General features: G+C 43.0%; 2 protein-coding genes across 4 annotated transcripts in view; one reads left to right on the top strand and one right to left on the bottom strand.

Annotated features, from left to right (window-relative positions):
* The window catches only part of LOC112994473 (ectopic P-granules 5 autophagy tethering factor), a 57,454-nt gene extending 43,971 nt beyond the window's left edge, over positions 1–13,483 (top strand). For 2 of the 3 annotated variants that reach the window (XM_064500749.1, XM_064500748.1), the window contains exons 37-44: positions 1,413–1,598; positions 4,049–4,258; positions 4,395–4,539; positions 6,419–6,661; positions 7,076–7,295; positions 8,741–8,956; positions 9,823–9,937; positions 11,520–13,483. In XM_064500749.1, coding sequence (XP_064356819.1) covers positions 1,413–1,598; positions 4,049–4,258; positions 4,395–4,539; positions 6,419–6,661; positions 7,076–7,295; positions 8,741–8,956; positions 9,823–9,937; positions 11,520–11,702 — 1,518 coding nt within the window. In that variant the 3' untranslated portion in view covers positions 11,703–13,483. Of the gene's footprint in view, positions 1–1,412; positions 1,599–2,717; positions 2,815–4,048; positions 4,259–4,394; positions 4,540–6,418; positions 6,662–7,075; positions 7,296–8,740; positions 8,957–9,822; positions 9,938–11,519 lie in introns of those variants that run through there. The other variant, XM_064500750.1, reaches the window with a different exon arrangement.
* A 4,128-nt stretch (positions 13,484–17,611) lies between these two features.
* On the bottom strand, positions 17,612–26,859 carry LOC112994476 (sialic acid-binding Ig-like lectin 15). Its single transcript, XM_064500983.1, has 5 exons — positions 26,666–26,859; positions 23,326–23,709; positions 19,781–20,140; positions 18,729–18,759; positions 17,612–17,708 (listed from the first exon to the last, which is right to left on the bottom strand). Exons 1-5 carry the CDS (start codon positions 26,715–26,717, stop codon positions 17,612–17,614), a joined length of 924 nt encoding a protein of 307 aa, XP_064357053.1. The 5' UTR covers positions 26,718–26,859.
* Positions 26,860–27,784: the final 925 nt, after the last annotated feature.

Here is a 27,784-nt window from a genome sequence, read left to right as displayed (position 1 = left end):
TTGAATTAAACTCATAATCTTGGTTGTCCTTGGAAGTAATGGAGGGCTGGAGACCGTTCTTTAACTAGTAAGCTTTTAAAGTTTATTGCAGAATTCAAGCTGCTCATTTTGTGATTCATTATATTTGTGAAGGAGTGTTATTGGGTCTTATACAAAGTTGTAGGAAGCTGTAAGGCAGACTTTATAGTCTGTCACTGCTGTATCTGAATGTCTCATTTATTATATGTATTTAATATGTATGAAGTTAAAGTTCATATTTTATTATTACCATGTTATTCTCATAGCACTCTACAAGGTAGGGAAATGCTGTAACAGTTTGAGAACTGAGGCTGAGAAGTCTCAGTGATGCAGTGAATCAAATTTTAGGCTGCTGACTATTATATTAAAAGCATGCCATAGCCTACATAACATATCTATCCCCAGCACCTTTTGGGGCTGATTCAGATTTGTTCACAAAACTCTGGTAAGTTGGGTTTGTGTGAATGGACTGTTACACCGCATCAGATACTACCCATCTTCTCACAATTGGAAGAGATTTGGCTTGTAAGTTCAGAAGCAGCGTTAGCTCCGTATTTTGTACTCTGGCTAATTTGGCAGATAATTGCGTGCCCATAAATTGGTATTGCTGGTGCATAGATCTGACAGTAATTATCGAAGCCTCGGTCGCATAAAGACTTGTACAGACTCATATGGTTTCTGTGGCAGGAAAAAGAACAAACCTCGTGCTGTCGGTTTAAAAACCCTTCAAGCTCCTTCAGTGTTCTTGACTGTTCACGCTGCAGTCTCTGCATGGTGTTGATATACAGTGTTAATACTTTAGTGGGGGAAAAACCAGAACAACCCCCCAGTAAACTTGCCATAAAAGGCCCAGAGTTTGATCAGCGCTAATTAGTGAGGAAGATGCAACAATAGATAGTACTAGGAGTCGGGGACGGTGGGCAGCGATCACAACACGCTTGCTTCTAGCCTGTTGTCATTGGGTATTTACACCTCTTGGAGATAATTGCGCTTGTTATCAGCTTGGTCCTGCTGTGATCGTCGTATTGCCATGCTGGTATGATGGACTAAGTTCTTCATGCAGTTCTAAACAGGTTTTGGAGTTTCTTAGTCTTCCTTTTTGAACAACAACGACAAAAAAATGGTTTGCAATTATGCAGCTAAACTTAATAGTTTATTTCTTTCTGGTTTGCAGTAGCTTGGCATGCGGTACCAGTTGTGTGAGAAGGATAGAAGGTTACATGGGTGACTTTTTGGTGAAGGGTGAAAGTGATGGAGAAATGGTGTCTGCCTACTCCTAGAATGAACCTAGAATGCTGCTGTGGATTTGTTTGGTTAAGAAGCTGAAAAGTATGGATTTATTTTTGTTTTACACTTGTTTTATATGCCTTTCTTTTTTTCCTTTTCCTTGCTAGATTGAAAGGGGCAGCCCCAAGAGTTGTTTCTTATTCTTGGGTTATGTTTTATGTGAAATAAACTGGGTCAGTGTCCTCTCTGATGCCTGGAATCCCAACCCCCATCCTGAGACTCGCAACATGATTGTCTGCTTGCTGTATATGATGGTCCTGCTGGCAAAAGAGGAGCAGCTTATAGGCGAAGAGGTGAGTTTTGCAAAGGTTCATACCTGTCTGTCTTTGAAAGAGAAGAATACTTTGCTGGCATGGAGACAGGCTGTGACTTCTTCCTCGCTTGTAAGATGATTAACAAAGAAGCATTTTATCCGTGAGTGTAGAGCATGGTAGTATTCCTGAGATGGCTAAGACTTAAATCTTTATGTGAGGCTTTTTGTATCAGTTGGGTGAGAAAGGAAGAGACGCTATTCATTTTAAGAAGTTTCTGTAAGAGCTGTGATCCAGTTGTGTTTGAAGAGTAAGCAAATAAGTACTGACAGTTTCCAGGAGTTGCAAAGCGACTCTCTGGGTATGGGGAGGAACAAATACATAGGGTTAATTTCATTAGTGTTTAAAAATTGTAGCTATTATGTAAAGCTATTGTGCAATTGCTTTTCCTTTTATAGCTAAATATGGTACCCTTCATAGTAATATTACCAGGCTCCACAAGTGAGTCTTATGTCCACTCATCAACTGAGTTGTTCCAGGTTCTGTGGTAGCCTTTTCCCCTCTGCAGGAACATGCATCTCTTATTATATCTGTCCCTGCACTTTTAAGTGTGGCTAGTCTGATGCCACCCTTATCTGTTTCCCTTACAGCATCAGGGTAGCTGTTCCTTTTGTTAAGGACCTAAAGCTAAGCCAGGCTCCATATGGTGCAGGCTTCCAGCTCTAATCACCCAGAACTATAAAGCAATAAACTTGGAAATGTCTCTCCTCTAGTCTGATATAGTTGAAATCAGGCTTTATACTTTTATAGCTGTCTGGGAGGAAAATATCCATTCATCTGCTTTAACATGTTTTCTGGGAAGTTATTTATAACTGTCATTCCGGCCTCAGAACTGCTTCTGCAAACATTTATTTCTTACCATAAAATGCACCCCTTCTAACTCAGTATGACATACAGACTGTGATGACATGTCACAGTGATATAATGTCCTGAAGACCAAATACATCTTTAAGAAGCCTGTCAATGTCTGCTTGTGACGAGTTATTGGGGAAAGTTTACTGCATCTCTTGAAACTGGTGAAGTTTTCTTTCTCTTGCTCTGAAGACGGATTTCATTATCTCCGATTCCTCAGCACTTGTCTCATTTATGGTTGCATTTCAGTATTTGCCTGAGAAAGAAAAGAAGTGTTGGAATAGGAAAGAAAAACGCTGGGTGTTACAATGGACTTTCCAAACCCTGCTTTTGTTAAGAGCTCTATGTAGGTAAATCTTGCATGATACAGTCCGATTCAGTGCGCTGCTTCCAGAGGGGCTGGGAAATCTCCAAGAAGTCCTATTTCATATCTTTCTTCCATATGCAGTGTCTTCTATCTTCCATTTCCTGCAAGACACTGAATGATACTATGTCAAGATGTCACCTGCAGCCTTTGGTCAACATTATATTCCAGCTAAGGAAAATTTCTGAAGTTTGTGGGTAGCAGGCTGTTTTTGCCCTGAATATTTTTACTTGTAAGAAGCTTCTTGAGCTTCAAAAGAAACCTATATGTATATTGTATGAGTCAGTCTTAAGAATTTCTTTCTAGCTTCCAGGAATGTGTTTCAACTGTCATGCTGTTACTCTGCTTTTACCTCCCAGGATGCTCCTGTGACAGCTTGACCTAGATGTCAGGCTCTTATTTCAGAGCCCTATATTCCAGTGCACATGCAACTTAAGAAATACTTGATGTAACCAGTGTAATGTTCTTGTTAATGTAACATCATTTGGGTTAGTTCTGGATCCTTAAAGTACTTAGGTTATGTTGACTGTCAACACAATTCCAATATTTGTTCATTCTATAATTTGAAGTAATTTGATACTTCTCAGCATCCGGGTGATATCCTTCTGTATTGCAGTCTCTGGAAGAACCCTTGAGAGGAGGATGGTGGTAGCTGAGGCTGGACTCTCTGCTTCTTTTTGATAGGCATCTGCATACTTGCACTGCCTGTGTGAGTTGTGGGTGCTGTAGGCTGCTGTTGGTAGTGTTTAGGATGTTATTTATGAGAAAGTGTAACTGAGGAGTTCCCCAGGTTGGTAGATAATTCATAAAAAGCTGTCCCTGGCTCTGCTGTGAACTTTGTTTTTTACTTTTCTTTTTTAACCTCTACTCAAGTTACTTTACCTCTTAAGTTCAAAACAAATGGAGACCCTCCTTTATATATTTAGATGTCAGACATTAATGTCTCTCACTTTGGCTGCAGGGCTTGGTTAAGACTCTTGCAGCAGTCTGAATACTGTTATGTGATTGCTAGAGGTGAAATGCATGTGTTGGCTTGCTGCTTACATGAGGAGCTGGCTTTCAGCTGGAATCCCAGCAATCATCTATTTCTGTGTGCTTTCTGCTCTGCCTACTTTAAATTTTGGTGTCTGAATTTACTTCCAATATTCAATATTGTAAATGTTAATTTAAAACAACAAAGAAGGTGGAACTTAGAATCATGTCTTTAAATCTTCAGGAGTCACCAGTAATTAATCTCCTTGGACAGACCAGCTCCCTTCCTTGGCAACTTGTGGGCATCTCATCTTATCAAAGCATCATCAGCTACTGCAACAGCCACTATCCTCCTTCTGTTATCCTTGCCAGGGACGCGGCGGCTGAACTGATAGCGAAGCTCCTAAAAATCTCGGCAGGCTTTGGTGCATCTTCAGACAGTTACATCCACCTTGTAAGTTGAATTGGTTTTGCAGTGTCTCAAGCTGTTTCGGTCATTTGAAAGATCTGCCTTTTGTATGTCATATATAGATCATGGAAATAATACTAGGCGTGATTTTTTTTAAATTAATTTTAATTTTAATTAACAGGATGCAACGCTGAAATGCCGAGCATACATTCACCAAGTGGTTCAATTTCTTAGCACCTTAGAACAAAGTGGAAAGATTACTCTTGCAGTTTTGGAGCAAGAAATGTCTAAGCTGCTGGATGATATAATCATCTTTAATCCTCCAGGTTTGTATTAATGAGGTGACAAATTGTTTTAAAGCTGTCAAGATCCTTCATTCTAGCACGTGAATTTTTGGACTTCTATTGACTATGTAATTTCATTACCATAATGTCTCCCTTATGGGCAGGGCATGTTGCTTTAGGTAATATATGAGCACAAAACAAAAATATGATCCTCCCAAGAGCTATCAAGGGGGCTAGGGCCAACAGAAAAAACGATTTTTATGTTGCAAGTAAAACTGGCCAGCATACAGTGTTCCTAGTCCAAGAGTGTTAGATCTGTTAGAGACAGATTTTTCTCCCCAAATCATTGGTTTGAACGTGAAGAACCTTTAAAATACAAAGTTTGTTGGGGGCAGAGTTCTTTGCTCTAAATGTTTCCCCCCTCACTCTCCCCAAAGACAATTTCAAATACATCCTCTCAGTTCCTAGTGATTCTAAAACACTGTATAATCAGAAAAAACTTACAGTACTGAAGTAGGGAAGTTATATTGATGTACATTAGTAGTATGGCATATCCACACCTGCAGGGTTTATATTGACCTAGTTTTTTTGATACTACTACCACTCTGACCTTCCTCCAAGCAGAATAAGTGTTCGGGTCAAAACAGTCATTTTGTTGTATTATGGCAAAGTGCTTGTTAGGAGTCCTATCTCTTCCTGTCCGTGACCCACGCAAGTGTACTAGCAAAAGTGAACAGAAGTGTTCCCCATATTAAACTGTAGCTTTTGGGACTAGAAGGTTGGGTTTTTTTTCTTTCTTTCTTTTTTTTTTTTTTTTTTTGCTTTAGTGTTGTCAAGATAGCATTCCTGCCGTGATTCTAGCAACTCATCTTCCTGAGCCTGCAGACAGCTCTTTCTCCCCAAGCACTAGCAGAATAAAGATGACTTCCCATCTAAATTTTCAATTTGAAAATTTGTGACCCTGAGAAATGTCTCTTGCTATTGGTATTGCAGCTTGGGGAAGCTCTGTAGGACAGCCATAGAGTTGGTCAGAAGAATTCTTTGTTCACCCAGCGCAACCAGGCTGTGGAGTGGAGTAGGAGCCCTGATGAATTGTGGCAGGAAAGTGGTGATGTGCATCAGATTTAGCTTCTGTGCTTGGCCTGAAGGGGGTTGGAGGCACTTTGGAGACTTCGTAGCCACTTTGGGCAACTTTTTTCCAATAATCAATCCCTCTTTGTGCTTTTTCTTTTTCCTCTTTATATGTCATTGAAATTTTCCCTTGCTACAATCTGACACTGCTGGAAAGCTTTCTTTTATAGTGATGCTGTTTTTTCATTGATACATGGCAAGTTCTACTCTGTGATTAGACTTAAGAGCTGAGTGCAGGAAATGTGTGCGTTTCCAAGGACACTTATGCATGGCCCATGTTAATGCGTTTAGACAATGGCAAGAGATGGCTTCAAAAAAAGATTCTGGATTTGAACACTGGGATTGGCAGGTAGTCTAAAACACGTGAGGGGATTGCAAAATCTCAGGGCTCAACCTGATCATATTTCAGATGGAATCGTTAAAAACTTGATTATTTAGCTCTGAGCTGTGCTTTAAATTGTAGTTTTATACCTACATATTTTTGGAGACTGTAAACATGCTTTACTGTTCAATTTAGTAGGGCTGAAAGTCCCTAATTGAAAAATAGGCTTAGATATACTGGGTGCTGTACAGTCTTATCAGCTGTGTCTGGCTGTTTTGTAAATTATGAATTAAGTCATCAAGGAAATAGGCTGTTAGGAATCGAGTGTCTTATTGCAGGTGTGTAATGAAAAAGTGACTTTTCCCAGGACCTAAAGAAATGTTTGGTGATGAAACTGAATTCAGGTCATCTAGGGTCTAGCCTCTATTTACTGAAATGGTTCATATTTCCCTTATTTCTGACTTTCAGATATGGATCTGCAAACACGTCATATGGCCCTCAGCAGTCTCTTTACAGAAACCCTGACGATGATGAACAACTCTAGTGTTACAACAGCCGAGTCGTTGCGGGGAAGCCTGCGAAAGTGGGTTGACAGTAAAGTGCATGGATTACTGGCGATGCCCCTTCTCACGGCGGCATGCCAGAGTCTGGCCTCTGTCCGACACATGGCGGAGGTGACCGAAGCTTGTATCACAGCTTACTTCAATGAAGGTAGGAGGGTGTGTTGTTCTGCCACTTGTGTCAAGAGCATTGATCAGTATTTTGATGCCCATTAAATATGAATCACCTGGGACTCCTTATAACTTCAAAACCTGCCTGGATGTGATCCTGTGCAACGTGCTTTAGGTGACCCTGCTTGAGCAGGGGGCTAGACTAGATGATCTCCAGAGGTCCCTTCCGACCTCAATCACTCTGTGATTCTGTGAAGGAGATACACTACAATAGTGGATATTTTTTTTTATCTCTAGCCATCACAGTGGCATCACAAACTGATTATCTGGAACACTGCTAAAACAATTTGAATTTTGCAATTTAAAGGAAAACAGTAAGGTAGTTCTAGTTCTTGGGTTTTACCAAGCACTGTTTACTTATGCTGTTTATGCTGTCCTTTTGCTTTCTTTTTAGAGTCTCCTAACCACCAGGATTTAGGCTGGGGCCCTATCCTTGCCTCTCTCCAAGTTCCTGAGCTTACCATGGAGGAGTTCCTGCAGGAGTGTCTGTCTTTGGGAAGCTACTTGACCCTGTATATCTACCTGCTACAATGTCTAAACACTGACCAGACACTTACCAATGAAATGAATATCCTGCAAACCATTAGCAAATGGCTGGAGCAAGTGAATCCAAGGTACAGACCTCCAGTCTTTTGAATGTGCCCCGACTTTTAAGTAAGGCTGTGGTTGTATAGTCGCTATAATCTGGTTGCTGGATATAATGGTCAGTCCTTCCATAATATCACAAATGTCATCTTCCAGCCCATGCCCCAGTACCAACACTGATAGACGTGGTGAAACACAAGAGGGAATTCTGCCTGAACATTTCTCTTATTGTCTTTTGGTTAGTTTTTAATCACAGGAGCTTGATTTCAATGGCAGCCTGGATTTTTTGCTCAATTAAAATGACTACAAAATTCCTAAATCAGTGTGGGGTTCACTTTCCAGAATGTCCACTAGGTGGGATGGGTTATATGCTAAATACTCAGTGTGGTACTTGAAAGGTCTGATGTCCATAGCTGCGCAATGCAGAATGTCAGCAGTTCTGAACAAAATCTGAATCCAGTGTATGTAGTCGGGTGCCCAAAGTTAGAGGTCTGTATTGTTGTAAAATGTCTTATTAGATAATAATTCTGGTGGAACAACATGATAGATGGCTGTAGATAGCTTTGGTGTTTGGTAATACTTTGTATTTACAATGTCTAACAACTGTATTTACAGGCTGCTGAAATTATTGCTAAAATTTAGTAAACTTGATAAATATCTTTGTATTTTGATGTTGATAATGCTCATATTTGCTGAGAGAGAACATTTTATGAAAATGTGCATTCCCACTGTGTTCTTGGAATTCAAAGAATACCTTAACTGATGTAGGTAGCTTATAGTTCTAGTAATTTGATTGCCAAAGTGGGGAGCAGACAGCAAAGCCACCTTACACAGCCGGTTAAACCCTCAAAACTGTGGGTGCCTGGCTTGAGAGAAACAACTGGGTAGAGCAATCTGAGGATGGTCTGATGCAGAAAGCTCGTGCTGGTGCTATATGTGGAAAACCTGAGCTCATTAACTTCGACTGCAACTGTTTGGGGAAGAATTAAAAATACCACAGGGGAACTTCATGTTGTGCTTTGCTCAGCAAAAGCCTTTGATGTTTCCTCTTCTAGAAGATCATATCAAAAGTCTAAGTTACTGTGGAAACAACAGCTAGTGCTTGCTAAGGTGTTTTAATGTTAAGTAAAGGAAGGAGTAGAGATCCAGCTTCGTTTCTTTTCGACCAAGTTCTAGATAGGCTTAAATGCGCTTATGGCTGCAATATCATTAATTCTTAGGTTTAAAACTTGGAAGGAAACGTTGTTCTTTGTCCTCTTACAGGCTGTTAAAACCTGCTGACTGTTTTCTGCATCAGGTCCATAACAATAAGATCTTCAGCTACACAATGATTTGTGGGGTGATACAGTTACACTGGCCTGATAAACTAAGATTAGCTGTTGTTAACTTGCCACCTGGACTCTTCACAGGGCTAATGGGGAGATGTACAGTCTTCTTAACCTGTACTTCTGACTTTTTTTTAATCTATGTAAAGCTCAGCAAAGGAAGAGGCAAAGCTGTTTCTTTGGTGGCACAAAGCCTTGCAGTTATCCCTAATTCAGATGGAGCAAGACGATGCCATTCTGATCGAATCTGTCATTCGGACACTGCTCTCAATACAGGGCAGGCAGAGTCAGCTGGCGGAAGAGAGACTGACTTCTGGCATACTTGGTGCTATTGGGCTAGGCAGGAGGTCTCCGTTGTCACCCAGGTAAGGGTTGGAGTGAATTTGTTGAGTCAGGGTGAGTTGTCGTGTTGAAAAAGCTGCAGCCTGGATCCAGACTGCACAGAGCAATGCTGAAAGATGTTCTGAATCAAGGCTGTCCCCAAATCTATAAAGTTACTTGGACCCAAGCTTTAGTGAGTTGTAGTAACTGCAGTGAGCGTGATTCTGGCTTGGTTTCCATCTCTAAGTTTGTAGGCAGACTGTGTATTAGAGGAAAATATTTCAACCTCATCTGTAGAAGACTGCTCCAGTTCACGTCACAAGTGTTTTGTATGAACATATGCACTCTGCCTTTTCCATCTTAACCTTGAGGTGCTGGGAAATGTTCAGAGATGTTCAAAGAAATATGTGCTTGTTACTCTCTAAGACAGAGCAAACTTGGCTGTAAGACATTAAAGTGGAAAGAATGCCAAGGAGAAATATGTAAATGCTTGTGGAACACCAATCCGACATAGTATTTAACTTTATAAAGACCTCCTGGGATGCAGTCCTGACACTGTATAAATTACTCTGAAGTCTTATTCATGTTCAACTGATCCTTTGGTTTTGGTGATATGGATGTTTCAAAGGCTGTTAAACGAGTGTTTCAGATGTGACCTCAAGGCTGCAGCTAAGCTCAAGGGAGGTGCAACATTTCATATATATGGTATTATACTATCCTCTAGTGTATAATAATGATATACTGAGTGTATATACTACGATATTTTTTTTCTTTTTGTATTAAAAATGATCTTCTAAAGCCTCTACTGTGTTCCCATGTAAGAGATGTCTCACAGGATAGAACTTTCAGTCTGTGCGGTTGAAGACTTTCAAATTTGATGCCCCCTTCTCTCTGCTTTTCCCTGTGTAAGGTTCCGGGTGGTCGCCCGCAGTTTGTCCACCTTCCTCTTGGTGCAGATTCCTGCAGAGAGTCAAGTCCGCCTGAAAGCGGGTTCAGAGCCGAAGCTGTCGCAGAAGGCTCAGCAGGTATTGTGTGCTGGTCGTTGGCTTTTTGGAGTGCTCTGTTTGTGTGCTGTCTCGGGTTGTGAGGCAGCGCTCATAAGGGTCACTGCAAGCATTGGAGCTTCAGGCTAAATCCTCGTATGAACTTCTCGATTTTATTTAGCACTGAATACGCTCTGTTTTTTTGTGTGTTTTTATTTTTTTGCTACGGCTTTACATCAAACTGAATTTCAGAAATAGTTTGTTGCACTCACTTGCGTCTTTAGGGGAAAAGGGCGTATCACAAATTCATGCAACATTTGCTATATGTAAGAACACCGTCTTGGAATTTGCCAGAGATGAGGGCAGGGGCAGCGCAGGCCTGGTGATGGTGTGAGTTTTAAGAGACTTTGCTCTTGGACCCCACCTGACTGTATTTTGGGGTCTAGCTGAGCTGCTGTGAGCAATCTTTGGTACATACCAGTTCATCTCAAGCGCAAGATAAAATGTAATGGCTTGAAACATCTTTAAGTGGAGTCTGGACTACTGTGCTTTACCTGGCCATTGTCATCGACTTGAGAACTGGCACACTGGTTTTCAGCTGATGGATGGTAACTTGTTGGACTGTGGTTGGAGGATTGTGTGTCTGAGCCCTAAGCTAAGGCGACCCTAAGTTGACTCCAACTAAACCTGTTCACACAGCCTTCTATATGAATGTGAAGGTAATAGTTTCTAATCTTAAATAATAAATGAAAGGTACAGACCAATTTATGTCCAGAAACCCCGAGTTCTGAAACTTTGGAACATAACAACAGGTAGAAGGAATAAAAATAAATAAATAAAAACAATGCTATCAATGCTATCCAGCTTTTCAGGACAATGTGTAGGCTGTAGTCAAACTAAGGCGATATTACACTAGCATTTGCTTACGTGAAAACAGGACTTAAAAGCCATATGACAAATAAATATTCCTTTTCCAGTGTGTGCGCCATCCAGGTTGTTATTTCAGTAAGTAGGTGCATAAGAATAGGAAGGAGTAGCGGACTAGAAATGAAAGCACAGGAATTTATTTGGTATAGCTTGTTTGTGTTCTCTGAAAAATAAATGAAACTTATTCAGATGTTATTCCAACATTCATCATAGGTGGTACTGCTAACGTAGGTGAGGAACTTTTTTTAACATACAATTTCTAACCTGATGCTGTCCCTGTAATATTATTATTGGGAGCAAAATAATACATTTATGAAAGTCAAAGATGTCCATAAGACGTTGTTGTTGCAGTTTATATTTTGATGTGTATTTTGACTTCTCCTAGGACCATGTCTTTAGTGCATGATGTAAATATATGTCAATATTTATATTGCGGAGTCATAGCAAGCCTTAAAAGAGAATATCCGTTGTGCTGATCTCAGGGAAGGAACAACTTGGAAAATATGAGGTGACTTGAAACAGTATCATGTGATCGTATTTGTACAAATGCTTTATTCAGAATACTCCATGATCTCTAGCAGATGAGGATGTTCCAGTGGAATTGTGCTTATGGTGGCTCAGCAGCTGGTTTGTTACACCTGCAAAAGACGTGGACCGAAGTATACATAGCTAACAGCATTTTCCCTTGTATCTGTAGGCACTGAATGCTCTTGAATCTATGGCATCAAACAAACAGTACATGGATTATCAAGAGCAACTCTCCCAGGCTTCTCAGTTCATCAAGCATCCAGAACATTGTCTTCGAGATGGCAATAATCTCTTGGCTCTCCTTGTTAATACTCTGTACCCAGAAGTGCATTATTTGGACAGCATACGGTAGCAGCACTGAGCTCCAAAATCATCACGCAACGTTGGATTGCTCTGGTTTACATTTGAAGGTGTTGTTGCACAAGTGATTTTTACCTGCAGAAGTTCCACTTTAAATAAGTCAGAGGTGTGAGTGGGAACTGCACACTGGCAAGTTTTATCCTTTTCTTTCTCCTCTTTAAAGCCCTGATGGTATGTAGGCCTGTGGAATTGCTCAATTTTTGTCTACTGAAAAGACTTGAGTATCTTCCTGTGTGTGGTGCACATCTGTGAGGAGAGTACCTGAAAATAGACACACAAATCATTAGGCAGCAGAGCTCGTCCTTGTCTCCTGTAGCATCTTAAGTTTCTGCTTTGTGCCTTTCCATTTTCCAATGTATCATTGCTTGAGCCAGTGCAAACTGGACGGAGGGTTGTATATAAAAGAGATTCTGATTGTCTTACCCAGGATCCCTCCGAATCTTATGTGATTGTGTGTTTGGAGACTTGCAAACTCGCTATGTTTGGGAAGACAGTATTTAAAAAACTTTTTCTGCTCTCCCACAGAACTCTGTAGTGGAAAGGCATGTTTACAATCTTCTCCTGCTTCTCTAAATACAAGCTAAAATTTGAACTAAAGAATTATGGGTTTTTTTCCTATTTTCTAAAACCTAGTGAGTCTGCCTCCATATTGCTTAATTAAATAAAAGTAATTTCTGGACATGTTGTTTTAAGTTAGATAATGTCTAGAAGATAATTTTCAGGATTCCTCAGTGTCTGGAAGGGGAGCAGACGACTATGTTCACGTTAAATAGGTGATTCCTTAATTCTGAAAGTCTGACTGTTCAGGAGATAGTGGTTTATCAAGTAGACGCCCCTTGAAGTTTATTCTTTTATGCGTAGCTGGGCATGATGTGACAGGGTTTTAGATGACACCGTGAAAAGCTATTTATCTTGTGTTAAATTTGATGATTGCTCGTTAAAATTCTCTTACCAAAGCTTGAGCAACGAGCCTGCCAATCTGTTATTTCAGCTGAAAGATCACTGATTTTGTTGCCTTGTGTGACTGCAAGATGCCCCTTTCTTTAGGGGAAGCAGAAGGTGAGTTTCCCAAGTTGCTTGCCTAACTTTGGCCATTTTATCTTTGATCTATTCCAGGGGGCCCAAGGTCCCAGTCTATACACCTCTACGAAGGAACAGTGACAGCTTCTTTTCTGTATTAATTGTGCCTTTATGTTTAGAACATGGTTACACGTTAAACTTTAGTTTTGGTCGCTAGGGCAAGGAAATGTGCTACCTACTGTCCGTTCTATAACGCATCGCTTTGAAGGATTGCACTTACCTGTGATTTCAGTGCTGGAGAGCAAACCACCTCCCTCTTTGTGACAGATCCTGCTAACTGTGCCAGCTGGATCATTCGATCACCTTCACCTTCATGTGGTCTTACAGTTCTTTGCTCTATCTGCGAGCCTACACAATTATGTACATCCCTCTGTATATTAACCAGACATCAATGCAGCATAGTTTTTAATGGACTCTTTTGGAAAATTCACAACTGGAAGAATATGTTTTGCTGCTTTTTTCCTCTCTTTCTTTTTTTTTTTTTTTTATTTTCCTAAAGACTGAAAAGCACTGGCTTTATTAGATAAGATGTTATCAGTCAGTTGTGTAAGAAATGTGAAAAAGACAGAAATATATGTATGACATGCACTTTTAAAATGATATCGTTTCAGCTGTTGAGTTTTTACAAATGATGTATTTATAACATGCTCTGTCTGCAAAGACCATGCAAAATAAACATGAAAAATCAAGTAATTCCTGACCCAACACCATGATATTTTCAACTTGACGGAAGAGTCCAAACCGGGAAAAACACCTTTGTTCTTGAAGGTGAAAGTGTAGGGGAATGCCACTCAGGTTTAGGGAGTCTTCTCTTTGAAACGCAGGAATTAAGTCTGTACTCTGCTTTTGCTCATCCTAACCCGTATGTAACGCAACAGTATTTTTTGTTCCCAGAGTCCAGGAGAAAGCTCAGCTATGAAATGACAGAAAAGATGCCTCTCTGCCCTAGTAAAACTCCACAAACCTCCGGGGGCTCTTTAGCGTCACCTTTTCCTTTCCTCCTGTTTCCTGTAGTTACAGCTGTGAAGGTGCATGTGCATCCCATCCCAAGAAAGCTGTCTGGAAAAGATGCAGTGAATTACCACCTGGCAGTACCTGTTTCTCTGGCTGTGATGAAACCTAGGTGCTGACTTTTGGGTCATTAATGTTAGGTGAAATCTTGCTCTTTGTCTGTCTACAGTGTTTTCAAGTCTAAACAAACCTGTTTGTTGTATGGCCCTCTGTACAGCAGGGTGATTATTGCCTTTCCATGGTTGTTGCAGGGGCTGAGTTATGAAGCCGTTCAAAGGGCATGGTGTTGATGGGATCACGTTTTCAGGCTGTTCTTGCTGGTGAAGCTCAGCCACTTGCATTTTTTTCTTGGAGAACTGTTCATTATGGGCTGCAAATGAAATGGTTTGCCAGAATCTCTTGGTGAAGGTTATTTGCGTTCAAGCCACTCTGTGTTATACCTGATGCGGTAAAGAGCTTGCATGCGCTGTTTCCATTTCTCTTAAACTGATCTCATTTAGCGTTGGTAGGAAGGAAGAATGCAAATCCGCTTACTACACTGTACATTTGTTTCTGTTCCAAAGTCAAATCTTAAAGCAGTATTTCTAAATGAGGGGGGAAGCATGGGAAATTCCCCCCCCCCCCCTTTTTTAATAACACTTGCTCTTGCTACATGTTTCAATAGGGTGTCTAGGGCTGCTCTTTAGGCCCTGTTATGTTAAATCCTTCATAAAAGCTGGACAAAATACAAATGATGCCCCTTAAAGCTAAGATCTTGGTCTGTTTACTCATGCATGATGAAAGGGATATGCAGTAAACGGATGTGGTCCTGCGTTGTGGTCCAGCACTGTTTTCTGGCATTGCTGGGACTGGCAGTGCATTGGTTCTGTTCTTTCCCTATGCATAGGTGACCCAGACCAGGGGCTTTTGTATTTAGCCTGCATAAGGAGAAAGATAGTAGTATGGGGGGAAGTAGGGGAAAGTTATGCTTTCAGTTCTGGTGCTACAGTGTCCTTGCAACTGCCCTCCTGCTCCTGAACCCCAGCCTGCCGCGTTGCTTTTTTGATATCTTAAGTGTAAACAGGTAATCTCAGAAGGAAAGCTAAGTTTGGTGTTCATTGTAGCTCACAGTACAAGGATGAAATCTGAATGTTAACTACGTAAAACAGATACACCTTTTAAATAATTTGTGTAATTTAGAGAGTGAATATGTGTGGCTTTTACAATGTTTGACTCTGCCAGTACTAATTGCAATGGAATGAACTGTTACCCGAGGACTGCGGCTTACATATTTATTAGAAAAATAGGTCAAATAGTGCAATGGACATAACAATTGAAAGTGGCATTAACTTAAGATAATGCAGTGGAGTGGAAAAACTGATGCCTGATCAGGAAGAAGTGTGAAATACATACATTGGTGTTTCATATGCATGCGTACTCTAGAGTATCCCACAGGGACTATGGCATGGTGGTGATGGGAATTTGTATCATCTGGGACCAGAGAGGGCTCCTTTCTGAAAGCTAAACTGATCAATGGAGCAATAGCCAAATCCTCCCAAACCCTGACTATGGTTTATATGTATATGGATTAAGCTGGGGGGGAAAAAAAGAGAAATTGGGACACTTAACTGTTAGGCAAAGCAAGGTCAGTACTAGAAGGTTAGCTTCTTTCCTTCATGTTTTTCTGAAATAGCCTCCTCTTCTGTAGAAGCCTCCTGAATTGCTTGTCTCCTGCTGTGTTGTCCCTCCAGCAGACACTGGGGCGGCTGAAGTCCCCCATGAGGACCAGGGCTTGTGAGTGTGAAGCTGCTTCCAGGGAAGGTGAGCCGGGGAGTCACCCTTTATGTGTGAGAGCCGCGGGAAGGCTTGGAGCGCTGCCGAGGGACGAGAAGGCAGCTGAGAGAAATGCTGAGGAGGACAGACTCGTCCCACTGAGGAGCAGTCTCCCAGGGGCTGTGTACGGGTTAAGTAGGTTCCTTCACAAGGGAAAGGGCAGGATTCAGACAAGCTCGTCTGCTTCTCACTCGAGGTTGGCTTGCTTGTCCCCCCAGCTCATGGTGGATGATGGTGTGGGCTCTTGTTCTTGGGCATCCCAGTTAGTTCTTCCCACTTGCTGCGCTGTCGGGGGTTGCACTCAAAGCCAAATAACTAAAAGCTGAACAATGTTGATCCATGAGTTTCCTCACAGATCTAAATTACTGCAGCTGTTATGTGACACGCTGGCAGTGCTTCTGAGTGTGAGATGCTGACAACATGCAGATATTCAGGGCACATTTTGTGCATCTCAGGCAGTTTTGTGACTCTTCTTCCTCTTTCCATCTCTTATTTTCATTAAACCTGGCTCCATCACTGCTAGGATTACAAACTAGGATTTCAAAGCTGAGGTTAAAATATCTCCCTGTGTCAATTTTCCTTGTTATCTTGGACTGTTATCCTGTTACCAATTACAGCTTTGTGCTCTAGTTTCCCAGTACAGATATTACAAAGAGGTAAACTTTAAAATAAGAGTTCTCAAGTGAGGGGATGATTTTTCCAAGCAGGGTCACAGGCTTTGGGTGGTGGTTTCCCCCCTTCGTTCTTTCTCCTCCTCCATACCAACCCTTTGGTGTCCACAGCCTGTCTTGTTTTGTGACTCTTGGACCACAGGTCTCCCTGACAGAGTCCTCCTGTGTTGACTTGCTTCGTCTTGGAGCATGGTCAAGATTGAGCTAGAGAATTCTTGATGGATGCGAGAGAACTGACCAAACACCTGTGTGATTTATGCTGTAAAAACCACCTGCACCCCACATTGTTGCTAGGGTCACACCAAAACACGTCTGTAACCATGTGGTGTGCTAGTGGAAAGTGCTGGTCAGTGACTTCAGCTCAGAATTTAAGGGATATATAGTCAGGGCTTAAAGGAATTTTCTTCATGTAACAGATGAACCACTTAGAAATAAATTTCTTTTAATTAAAAAAAAAAAGTTATTGAATTTAGTTGAAAAGTATTTTGAGTTTTCCTGGGGGGAAACCAGTTATATTTCCTAACGCAGCCATCTCCTATAGTTTGTTTTATTGCAACGTTGTCATGACTTTTATCTGAAAGCCCTGAGATTGTGCTTGTGTGTGCATGTGTGCTTACGTACCAGTTGTGGTACTACTAGCAAGAGCTGCAAGTAAACTTACAGTACGGACCACCTTTGAATTTCCGGTTTTCAACTTTCCCAACTTGCTGAAAACTTTTTTCCTCTTTTCATTTTGCTTGCACCTCTTGAAAGTTGAGATTTCTTTTAAAGTTTCAGATAAACTCTTCTGGAAGCTAAGGAATTAAAAAAGAAAAACTTACAGAAATTGCAAGAGTTTTTCTTCACCCCTGATGTTTCAAAGAGCAGAATAGTCTAGTTGCTGGCTCTCATAAGCTGCATGTATTTTGAAAAGTGGAGTGGGGAAAAACTAGGTTTGAAGTAACTTTTGAAAAAAGTCGGTAACAAAAAGTTGGGAGGAAATGGTAGATTCCCATCTGCTTGCTAAACACTGTCTGATATAGCCTGAAAACTACAGATTGACTAGACATATTAGGTAGATCCTTTTCTGCTCTGCCAGCTCCATCCTTCTTTTTATCTTCTCTTAGCATCCTTCTCTTTATCCATCTTCCCTTTGACAGCTGCTCTTGCTTGTAAGTCACAACCAGGAGGGAGAACATGCACCTGGAAGGCCTGTTTGACCTTCCACATATCAGTCAATGGCAGTCTTATATTTGGGGAGATAGGCACCCTAATGTGACCTGGTTTTGCGCCTGACAAGCAGGAAATCAAACTGTGCAAGCAGGTGCCGGCGTCAGAGGTCAGGTCTTTAGCTGCGCGGCACTGAAGCTTGTTCTGCTGACAAAGTGGGGCTGCCGCAGTGCCTGCGGTCCAGGTTCTCGTAGGTGGAGTCCTGCGGCTGGGGCCTGACAAGGAGAGAAGTGAATAAGGTAAAGATGCATTTCTGGCTGCACTAGTCTTTATATGTGGCTTTAGCTAATAGTTAAGGAGCATCAGAGTACATGTGACCCTAATATTCTCAGATACGGATCCTCTATTCTATAGCAGACAGTTTTTCAGTATCTGATTTACATGTAAGGTTTTGTATCTTAAAGGATCCAGAATGACCTCCAACACTATTAGCATGAACTACTGCTGCTCTTCTGCTGTGTCAGAGGCTAAGGATGGTTGTGACAAATCTCTCCCACTTTAGAAGTAGCGTTAAGGATCTTCTAATGTATATGCAGAGCATGGAGCATCTTGGCTTTTAAGCTTTCATCTCTGTCACGATACAAATACATGATACTGTAGTCAAGGGTGCAGTATTGTTTAGACTGTTAAATCAGCAAAGCTACGCTTCTACAATTAACTGCTTTTACTAATTACCTGTAAGGTAGAAGTCCCCTCTGCCTCTGCTGGTGTGACCTGATACTGCACGCCCAAGCGTCTTGCTCAAATAGCTGTGTTGTTTTGGGTGTGTGTGGGGGAATGAGACATCAAGTAATGGTCATAGGGTAACTCAAGTTGGACGTGACCCCATCCCACTGGTTCCTGCACCCATCCCGGGGTGGATGGTTCTTTCGCTAGTTCATCACAGTTACTATACACTGTGCCCATGGCCCACCTGAGCTTCCGGTAGTCTCTCACTGCTGCTGCATCCCGTCTCTCCAAGCTACTGCCCGAGTTGCTCATTCTCAGAGCAGCTCATCCTCAAATCAGTCGGGTCTGTTCTCACCTATACCCAAGCCAGAGCCTGCTCCCTGCAGTGCCCAGGCCACAGTCCCTCATGTGGGGTCACCTGACCATCAGCCCAACCCTGTCCTTGTCCCAGGAGCCTGCTGTCAGGCCTGAAAGTTGTTGCCAAGACCAAGGACAAGTGCGTTTCTCTCCTTAGCCATCTCTAGCTTCCTACTGGATGACATGAGTAGAAGGCAGGATGTTCTTACCGGGCCAGGCTGGTTGGGGTAGTGAAGGGACCTGTTAATCGAGAAGGAAGATGTGAGTTAGCAGTGTGGTCAGAGTGAGCCGGGAAGCCACTCTGCACTACAAGGTGATTATAAAATGCCAGTGAATAGGGAAAAAAAATTGTGTTAGTTTTGTGGTTAGCCTTCAGGAGGGTAGGAATTAGGCACCTGAATATAAGGAGCGAAGTATTTCTGGCTGTTCTTATACCTCCTACAGTTCAAGGCAAGTAGTGGCTCTCTGCGAGTTGTTGCTATCAGATTGTTGTTACACTGGTGGCATCACATTTCTGGCCAGAGACCCAGACCCAGGAACTCCTCCTGGCCTGATCCTTGCTGTGACGTAGCACAGCAGCCATGATGTGCTAGGCTGGGTGCTGTGCTGGGAGCCAGGGGCTTTTGGGTTTCTTGGCTGTAGGTTTCCTTTATAACCTTTGGGAAGTCTCTTAGTTTGCTCTGTGAGCTGTTTCTCATCTCTAACAATTAGATGTTTCCCTGCTCTCATGGCCTTGGCACACCGGGAAGTTGAGATTTCACTAATGACCATGAAGCACTTGGATATTGAGGCCTGGGGACTGAGCTGGGCAGTCTGTAAAATGAAGATGCTGACCCTGGGAGATGAAGCTACTTTGTGGGAAGCAGTGAAGGTAAATCCTGCCCAAGGGCTAAACGGAAAAAGTTAGTAATTAGTCTGCTTCAAAAAAAAAAAAAAAATCTGGTTGTGTAGGGAGCAGCTTTTCAACTAATTGCACATCTGTTAGTTTATTAACCTTTCTCATCAGGCCTAGGGAAACTCTTGTTCACCCTGTCTTTTTTAACGATTCCTTCCAGAATAAGACCTCATTTCTGCAGGCTGTGACCGGCCAGCCAGGAGTTTTCTTTTACTTGTTCTTGGATTTCCCATTATAAATGTCATTTTCCTAAGGTGGAAAATCATTGTAAAAAATCTCCTGCCTGATTTTTATCTGCTGTGTCACTTTGCTTGTTACAGGTCTGATGGAGGAAGACTACCAAAGGAAATAGTGAGTGATACATACCTCCTCTCCAGAAAACAGTAAAGCTCACTATCACCAGCAAAACAAGTACTTTAATTCCCAATGGTACAAAAATCAGGATCAGGAAAAGGGAGCTGTTGGAGGCTTTGAATTTATAGAAGTACACAGCCCCTTCTGCTCTCCCGTGGCTGTTGACAGCAGTACATGTGTATTTTCCATCATGTGTCAGGTACTGGAGCTCTTTGGTGACCTGGTGATTCATGTTCGTGACGGAGGTGAGGTTGCTGTGGTGAGGGCTGGTCCAAGTCAGGGAAGGCGCTGGCTCCCCTTCGGCTGTACAGCGTGCTTTGAAGGTGTGATCTCCGTTCGAGCTAACGGTGATATTGATGATCCTGGGGGCAGCTGCAGAAATCACAGCAAAAGAGAGAAAGTGCATTAAGTTTCAAAGCTAGGTCTCGTACAGAATGTTTGGTCGCAGTGGACTCTGTGTTATAACAGGGTAACCCTGGAATCACATTTCGCTTTCACTTTTCACTTCCACTTTTTTCCTCACTTTTTTCACTGGGTCTGTGGAGATGTGAACTGTGTTTTTTATCCTTGTCATTACTTATGCAGATCACTAAGCTGTGGCCGACTTCAGCCCACATCACCCTGGTGTGATGGGACAAGGCAGAAGCACTGCAGCACTACAGCAGGGCAGCCATCCTTGAAGATTGGCAGTTTTCTGTGGTTTTACCATAAATTACAGCCCAGTGCTGTCTGTGACTTAGGCAGTAGGTGCAGCTGGTCTGCTTTTCGGACAGGCTGGCTGCATCTGAGAGTATCTCATGGCTGTTCCCTTGGTCTGGGACCTGCAGAGCCCATGAGGAGGGGTCTGTTTGTGTGAGTCCTCTGCTCAGTGCCTGAGACTTGTCAGTTTTGACAAATTATTGTCAGGGCACTTATTTTCTTTCCCTTCTCTGGTAGTCTATACTTGGTGTTTCACTCCAGCCCTGTGGTGAGCACCAAACAGCTGATTTAGCTCCCTGGTTGCTTTGGGATAGCATGTTGATACCAGGACGGGGTTGTTCATTGCGCGTCCTGTACTTGCAGGGTATGGGATTGTGTGACTGGATGAACAGTGGTGAAAAGCACTTGAGGGAAGCACAATGTTGAGAGGTACTGTTGAACATGTCGTATTTGGTCTAGTCTCATGAACTAGACCCAAGGAAGCGTGGCTGATGTGACCAAGCTTGTCTTAGCCACTGGTCCTCTCCTGCTGGATCTGTTGGCCAATTTTGTGCATACTTGAGAGACATTTGGTTCCTAAAGGCATTGTGAAAACTAGGGACTAACAGAAGAGAGCTAAGTGAGTGTTCTCATGGAGGAAAAGGCTGCAGTAGGAGTTCAGTATTTCTCTCTCCTGTTTTTCCTGGCCAGTTATCTGGACCATATGTGTGTATGGGTGGCCAGTCAGCACATACAAAGCTTGCAACCAGCTACAGCCCAAGTTCCCCCTTGCCCATGGAAGAGCATGGGAAGGTGTGGAGGGAGCTGTGCAGGGAGCTGGAGATGTGGAGAGGAATAAGGCTGATTATCATACCTCTAGTGTTTAAATTCAGGCAGCCTCTAGGACACATCTTGCTGCCATTCTGCCCTGGTCATGCCCTGTGTTAGGGGTACTTAGGAAAGCCAAGGAGCTGCTCTAAATGAAAGGAGAGCCTTGAATACCTAAAAGTTCCCGAGAAGTAACTTAACTTATCCTTGTACCTTGCCTGGACACCTGCAGTGCACAGCAGGTGTAAGGTAGTTTCACATCACAAGCACAATCATGCAACGCACAGTATCTCTGCACTCTTGATTAAGGTCTGAGTCTCTTCCTGAGGCCACGTGTGTCTACTAGCGCGCTCTACATCTGTAAGCACACCCTCAGACAAAGGATTAGAGCTTTTTTGGAACTAGGTCTCCTTAAATTTGAATGCTTGATGTGAATTGAGCACAGAGCAGCCTGGGGATGAGTTCGCTGCATGCGGCGTGGGAGCCCTGGACGTGCCTGCAAGGGAACACAGCGGAGGGGCGCAGGTGGAGTTGTGTGATCTGTGCTGGAAATTCATCCCCTGCTCACTTTGCTGGCTGTCTGCCATGCTAAGCAGCCCTGATAGAAGGGTATTTTTTTTTTTTTCAGCCAGATTATCAGCTGAAAAAGAACAAGAAGTCCTGCTGCAGCAGTGAGCTCTTATGCTGGATTTCTGTACTGTGAATGCCTTTACGGGTTTCAGTAGGAGCAGTGTGATCCTAGCAGGGGTAGGATGAAACTTTGAGATGGAGGTTTTGGCATTGAGCTGCTGTGTAATTCACCTCTCTGTGTCTGTATTTCCCTCCTGCCCTGTGTCTGTTTAGACTGTAGACTCCTTAGAAAGGAGTGACTCCTTGCATACCTCCATCATGTCCATCTGACAACTATTGCAATGGGTCCTGAACTCATTTAGGGATTCAAATGTCCCCCTTCTCTTTTTCCTATCAATGATAGTGGATGGATAGGCATTTCACCTTGTGTGACTGTTGTATAGCAGTCCATCAAAGATGCTTTGCCTTGTCCCTGTTGCACCTGTGGTTTCTAGGGGCAATCTGGCCAAGGCTGTAGAGACCTGGGACCCTGCTGTGTCCAGTGGGACAATATTATGTTCATTTAGCTACATGCAACTGAGGCAGCTTGAGATGCTGCTTTCACAGACAGATAGAGGTAACAGGCCTCAGTACAAGCTCAGGGTTCACAGTCCAAGCTGGAGACTGTAAACACCTTCAAGAGAAGGTGAAGCTCCTTCTTGCTTCCTCTAATCCAGGTGCAGCTCCATGCTCTGATGAGAGCAAGTTGCTTGTGGCTTGGTTGTGTTCCTGTGTAGTGAGGATAAGATGCTGTAAGGAAGGAGCTTGATGGGAATATACTGTGGCTGTGAGAGGGGAAGATAGGCATCTGACAGCTATGAAGAGGTTATGTCATCTCCTAGGATTTGCCATTGCTTGGTCAGAGCTGTTGGTACTTACCCTTTCCTGCTCCAGAGGAGTTTAGACCTGCAGATCCTGGCACAGGGGTGCCAGATATCTTGTCTTCCTGAGCCCCTGTTATCATCCAGGCCTGTTTCCTAGCACGTACTCACCAGCTGAGTCTCCAATTTAAGTCCTGACAAAAAGGATATCTTTAACCCTATCCCATGAGCTGCTGACTGTTGGCTGCACAGATCTGCTGCTGCAAGGAGGAAGTGGGATGCCCAGGACTTGACTGACCCTTACCCCTGGCAGCCAGAGGCTGGTTGTTTCCTTATCACAGTTTCTGCTCTGTTTTGTTCCTATTCTATTCCTTGCGTTGTGCATATCACCTCATATGGGAAGACTTTTGGAATACTTTCATATTGGAAGGCAATAAATATACCCAGCCCAATTGCTGTAAATTCTCCCCAGGGCTTAGAAGAGCCAGCCCTGTGGAATAACGTCTCAGGTGAACGTGTGTTGTCACTGGTCTGGTTGATCTCATCAATTTCCTCATCTTTTTGGCTTTTGCACTTCACTGTGGGGTGGTTTTGCCTCTTTTGGCTCTCGTGTTCTCTTACCAATCAGATGGAGCTTTATCCCATTCCTGCTTTCATACTTGTCATGAATATCTCCGGAGAGCTCCACCCGGCAGAAGTATCTCTCACTGTCACTCCAGGTCAGATTGTCGATCCTGATGGTAAGATCCTTGTGCCGTGGGTTGCCAAGCAGTTTGTATTTGTTTTTGTAGCTGACAGTAGTTTTGCAGAGTTCACTGGAACCTTGTGTAATGCACTTGAAAACGACTGTACCGTTGTAAGGTTCCCTGATCCTCCAAATGGCAGCGAGGGTCCGGTCAAGTGTTTTGTAGGGGTGCGTAAAAGTACAGGGCAGAACAACCATCTTCCCTAATTCACCAGTAACGTCGGACGGGATGTGAATGGACCAGCCGCTGGTCTGCAGACCTAGAAGCAAAAGGAGACAATTGAGACTGATTTACCTGGAGCATTGCACTGATGGGAGAGGGAATTTGGGAATCCTTTCTGCACCTACTCTGTTCTTACTCAGAAAATGGGTGCTCTGTTCCCTTGGTGGGCCCTGTGCTGATGTTCTTGCTGATGGCTTGCAGATGATTGAGCAGCCCAGTTACTGTGGTGTATTTAGTCCAGCTGAAGACCAGTAACTAAGGGAACTGTCTAGCTAGCTCACGTTGGAAGGAGTTTGCTGTCTGAGCAGGCATCTTGCTTTTCAAGTGAACAATAGCACCTTAAGTTGTGATAACAGTCTTTTGCAGTTACCAGTCACTTCTTTTGTGCTCTTGGAGGCAAGGAATTCAAAAAAAGCAAAAAAAAAAACCTGAGCGTATCCAGAAATCCAGTGGTTGTCAGCACTGAAATACAGTAAGTTAGCCCTGTATTTGAGTGTGCCTGCCCCCCCCCCACCCCTGTGTTGTAGTAGTTGTTATGCAAATCAGTTGGTTGTTGCAGTATTTCTGGAGAAGGTTGTAATGTCTGATATTTCAAACAGCTAATGCTGCTGTCGTCACACAGTCACATCTTATTTGTGAGTAAGATGTGAGAGGATCTAAATACAGACTCAGCGATACTCATCTTATGAAGGCTGATGTGAATAGACAGGTTCCCTATATCTTCTCCCATGTGATTTGTAGGAGGAAGGAAGCCCTCTGTCACCAGAGCAGGTTATCAGCATATGGACTCTAGTTGCCAGTAACTTCCCAGACAGGCCTTGCCCTTTTGTCACAACAGGGGAAATCTTGAGTTTGCCAGCTGATACGTTGCAAAGAGTTGAAATTTTGCTCTTTTGGCCAAATCTGGCCACAGTGAATCCTAGCACAGTTGGAGGATTTGAACCTTTTTGCTGCCAGACTAAATTTCATCATTTCTAATGATGAAATAGCCTTCACCTGAATCAGTGCACCCTATCTTTGATGCATATTTAGGGAGGACTCGATGTCTCATCCCACTTCCATCCAGCAGCAACCACAAGCATCAACAAACAGGAATTGTAGGAAGCCCTCACCTTTCTACGTAGATATGCATATCTACTGACTGTTGGTAGTTACAACAGCTGTTATTCCTGATGCTACAGTCTGGTGTATCTGGCTACGTTTATGTTTTCAACTTCTTGATGGCTTCATTAAATTGGTAGTTTTCTCCTCAGTAGCTGAGATGAGAATGCTTGGGAAAAATGAAGTGGCCTCCAATAAATAATTGCTGCAGATCCCTGGTCTACCTGACTTCACTGTGGTTTGTGGGCATTCAGCTGTCAGGTTAATCAGTACAAGTAAGTTTGAAGGTAAGGGCTGTTCCTTTTTTCTTGTATCTATTCTCCATAATGTTTGGCAAATTCCTCCATGACTCTGCAGCTAGTATTAATCTACTGTGTGCTTCACAATGGACAAAGGCCAGTGTAGGACCGATTCTCTTTAAGTTACTTATCTGGAATTGGTACCAAGCCAGTATTTTAATCACTGAAATCTGGAGCTGGGCTTCCTTGTCATTTGCTATAACAATACGATTACCTTTTGCAGCCTGGGTAGTCTAACAGGCTACATGGCCAAAGAAACTCCATGAAGCTCATGGACTCTGAACATTAGGAACTGGCAGTAAATACATGGAACGCTATTGCTTTCCAGTTTCTTTTACGTTCTTTATTTTGACACTACAGAATTATCCCTTTTCCCTGTTGGTCAGCTGTCAGATTTCTTTTGGATCTTCGGAATCCTACCATTGCTCTGACCGTTTCTCTGATCAGAGGCAGACCTGTGAGTACAGAGAATGCAGGGCTGACATCTTACTGTTTCCATTCCTGCCACTCTTGGCAGTGAAATGCAGTCAACAGTGGCTGATTGACCATGGCCTGAATAGTTCATTTGGTTCTCAAATGTGTCAGTGTGACCCCTTAGTTTTTGGAGGACTGAAAAGTACATGATTTGCTTTTCTCTGTCACCTTTCTGGTCTGTGGGTTTTTTTTTTTTTTTATCTTAAGCAAAGAGCATTCTGTTAGCACATAAACATCTCCTTGCCTGCCACATGAGAAATAATGTTAAAAATAAGTGCTTCTAATGTCTTCAGCTTCATCCACTTCTATAGAAACACTGTCTGAAGACCCCAGATTATGAGTGGAGGGAATTGTCAGCATCTGGTGTATAATTTCCTTGTCAAGCTTTTGTCACATCCTTAAAGCTTTGACATGGTGGGTCTTTCATGGCTTCCTCTTGCTATTTATCCAGCCTCCACTTGTTCCTGGGATTGAAGGCCTCATAAGGCCCAACAGAAGGTTGCAGGCAAATACCAGAAAATAGCTGTTCACACAAGGTAACTCCTGGAAGGAGCTGTCAGGTAAGTGCATCTGCTAGTTGTTGCTAGAAAGGATTCGAGGTCACAAACCACGATAACAAGATCAAGAGCTGGAGACCACCACAGACGCTGTTAAGAACTAGCCCTACTCTAGCAAATACTGTTTGAGAGGACCCTTAAGCAAATCCCATTGATTTTAATGGAACTTAAGCACATACTTAAACATGAGCTTAAGTGCTCAGTTGAGTTGGGGCAAATTGCATGCATTGCAAATTAACTCCTAGGAAGGCCAGACAGTGTTCCTGGATGATGGTGAAAACACTGCATTCAACTGACAGTGTAGGGGAAAGTTAGATGAAGTCCCTCCACAAGTTAAGAAAGAAAGGAAACAAACCAAAGACATCTCTGACAATTGCAGAGTCAAACTTCAGGTTTTTCAGTATTGTCACAAGCAGCTGGAGTCAGGATCCTTTTAAGCAGCATGGAAGGGTTGGACAAGTCTTAAAGAACTAGTTGTACCAGGGAATTCCACTGGCACTTTGGCTAGAGCGAGAAGAAAAGCCGCTATCAGACAGGGAATAGTAGCAAGTTCAGAACTCACCCTTCTTGAAGAGACAAAGGAGGCACAGAAGAAACAAACCAAACCTTTTCATGCTGCTTGATGTTCCCCGCTGAGATGCATCAGCAAACCAGAGCTGTCTCTGTTACAGCTGAGCTACAGGTCTCTCAGTCATAAAAGGTTTTTCCAGGAATGGAAGAAGCAGTGGTTTTTGTCTCCTTGGAGGGAATGAGTTGTCTGGCTGAACTGGGACCGGATTCAGATATTAATAGTTTTGTGGTCAGTCATGTGCAAAATAGAAGGGAGGGAATCAAAGTGTTACCGCTTTCCAGCTGAAGGGGAGGAGCAGGAGGGGAGCTGCAGACTGGGGCTATGAACTCCCACTCCATGTGTGTGATGGGACAAAAGGGACCAACTTTCAGGTGCTATGAAATTGCTGATCAGGAGGAAGTCCTGGCAAAGGAGATCAGTGAGTGAGACCCTCACTCTCCTTGCTTGGGGCAGTTCATCTTCTTGAATCTGGACTCTGCAAGTCAGCTGTATTCTACACCTTGTGCTTCCTGGTTGCTGTCATCCCTAGGTGTAAGACACCACCTCCTTCACTGGCCTTTGACCACTGTGCCCCAAGCTGCTGCTGTTTGAGATTGTTTTGGAAATGATGTGGCCACTTCTCATCATGAGCATCTCTCCCTACTATCAGTGAGAAAGATGGCTTGTAAAGCACAACATAATTTTGGACTTGTAGGAATTAATTCTGCCGGGCTGTATCTCTGTGGATGGGCTTTGTACTCTCTTGTGTTTATTGCAGTGGCTTTGGCCCCTGGGTTTTCTATTTCCAAACAAGTCTTCCAGCCACCTGTCTAGAAGATACCATCTACTGCCTGTAAGGCTGGGTGAGAACGGCTGTACGCTCTACCACCGCTTTTTAAAATACATGTTTCTGACCATCCACAGGGCTCACCGGATGAATTGGATGGTGAATGTCATGCAGGGCATCACACAAGACCTCTCTGGCTTACAATCTGAGAAATAGCACTAGAGACTTGGATAGAAAGGCAGCAATCCCACTTGCGATGAGACATGAAGTAGAACAGATCACTGACCAGTCTTCCCTAACTCTGGCTTTGTGCTGGTGGCAGGAGCTGCATGTGTTTTGAATAT

Source organism: Dromaius novaehollandiae, chromosome W (genome assembly GCF_036370855.1).
Source record: "Dromaius novaehollandiae isolate bDroNov1 chromosome W, bDroNov1.hap1, whole genome shotgun sequence".
Taxonomy (NCBI): Eukaryota; Metazoa; Chordata; class Aves; order Casuariiformes; family Dromaiidae; genus Dromaius; species Dromaius novaehollandiae.
This window is presented reverse-complemented; position numbering and strand designations above follow the sequence as displayed.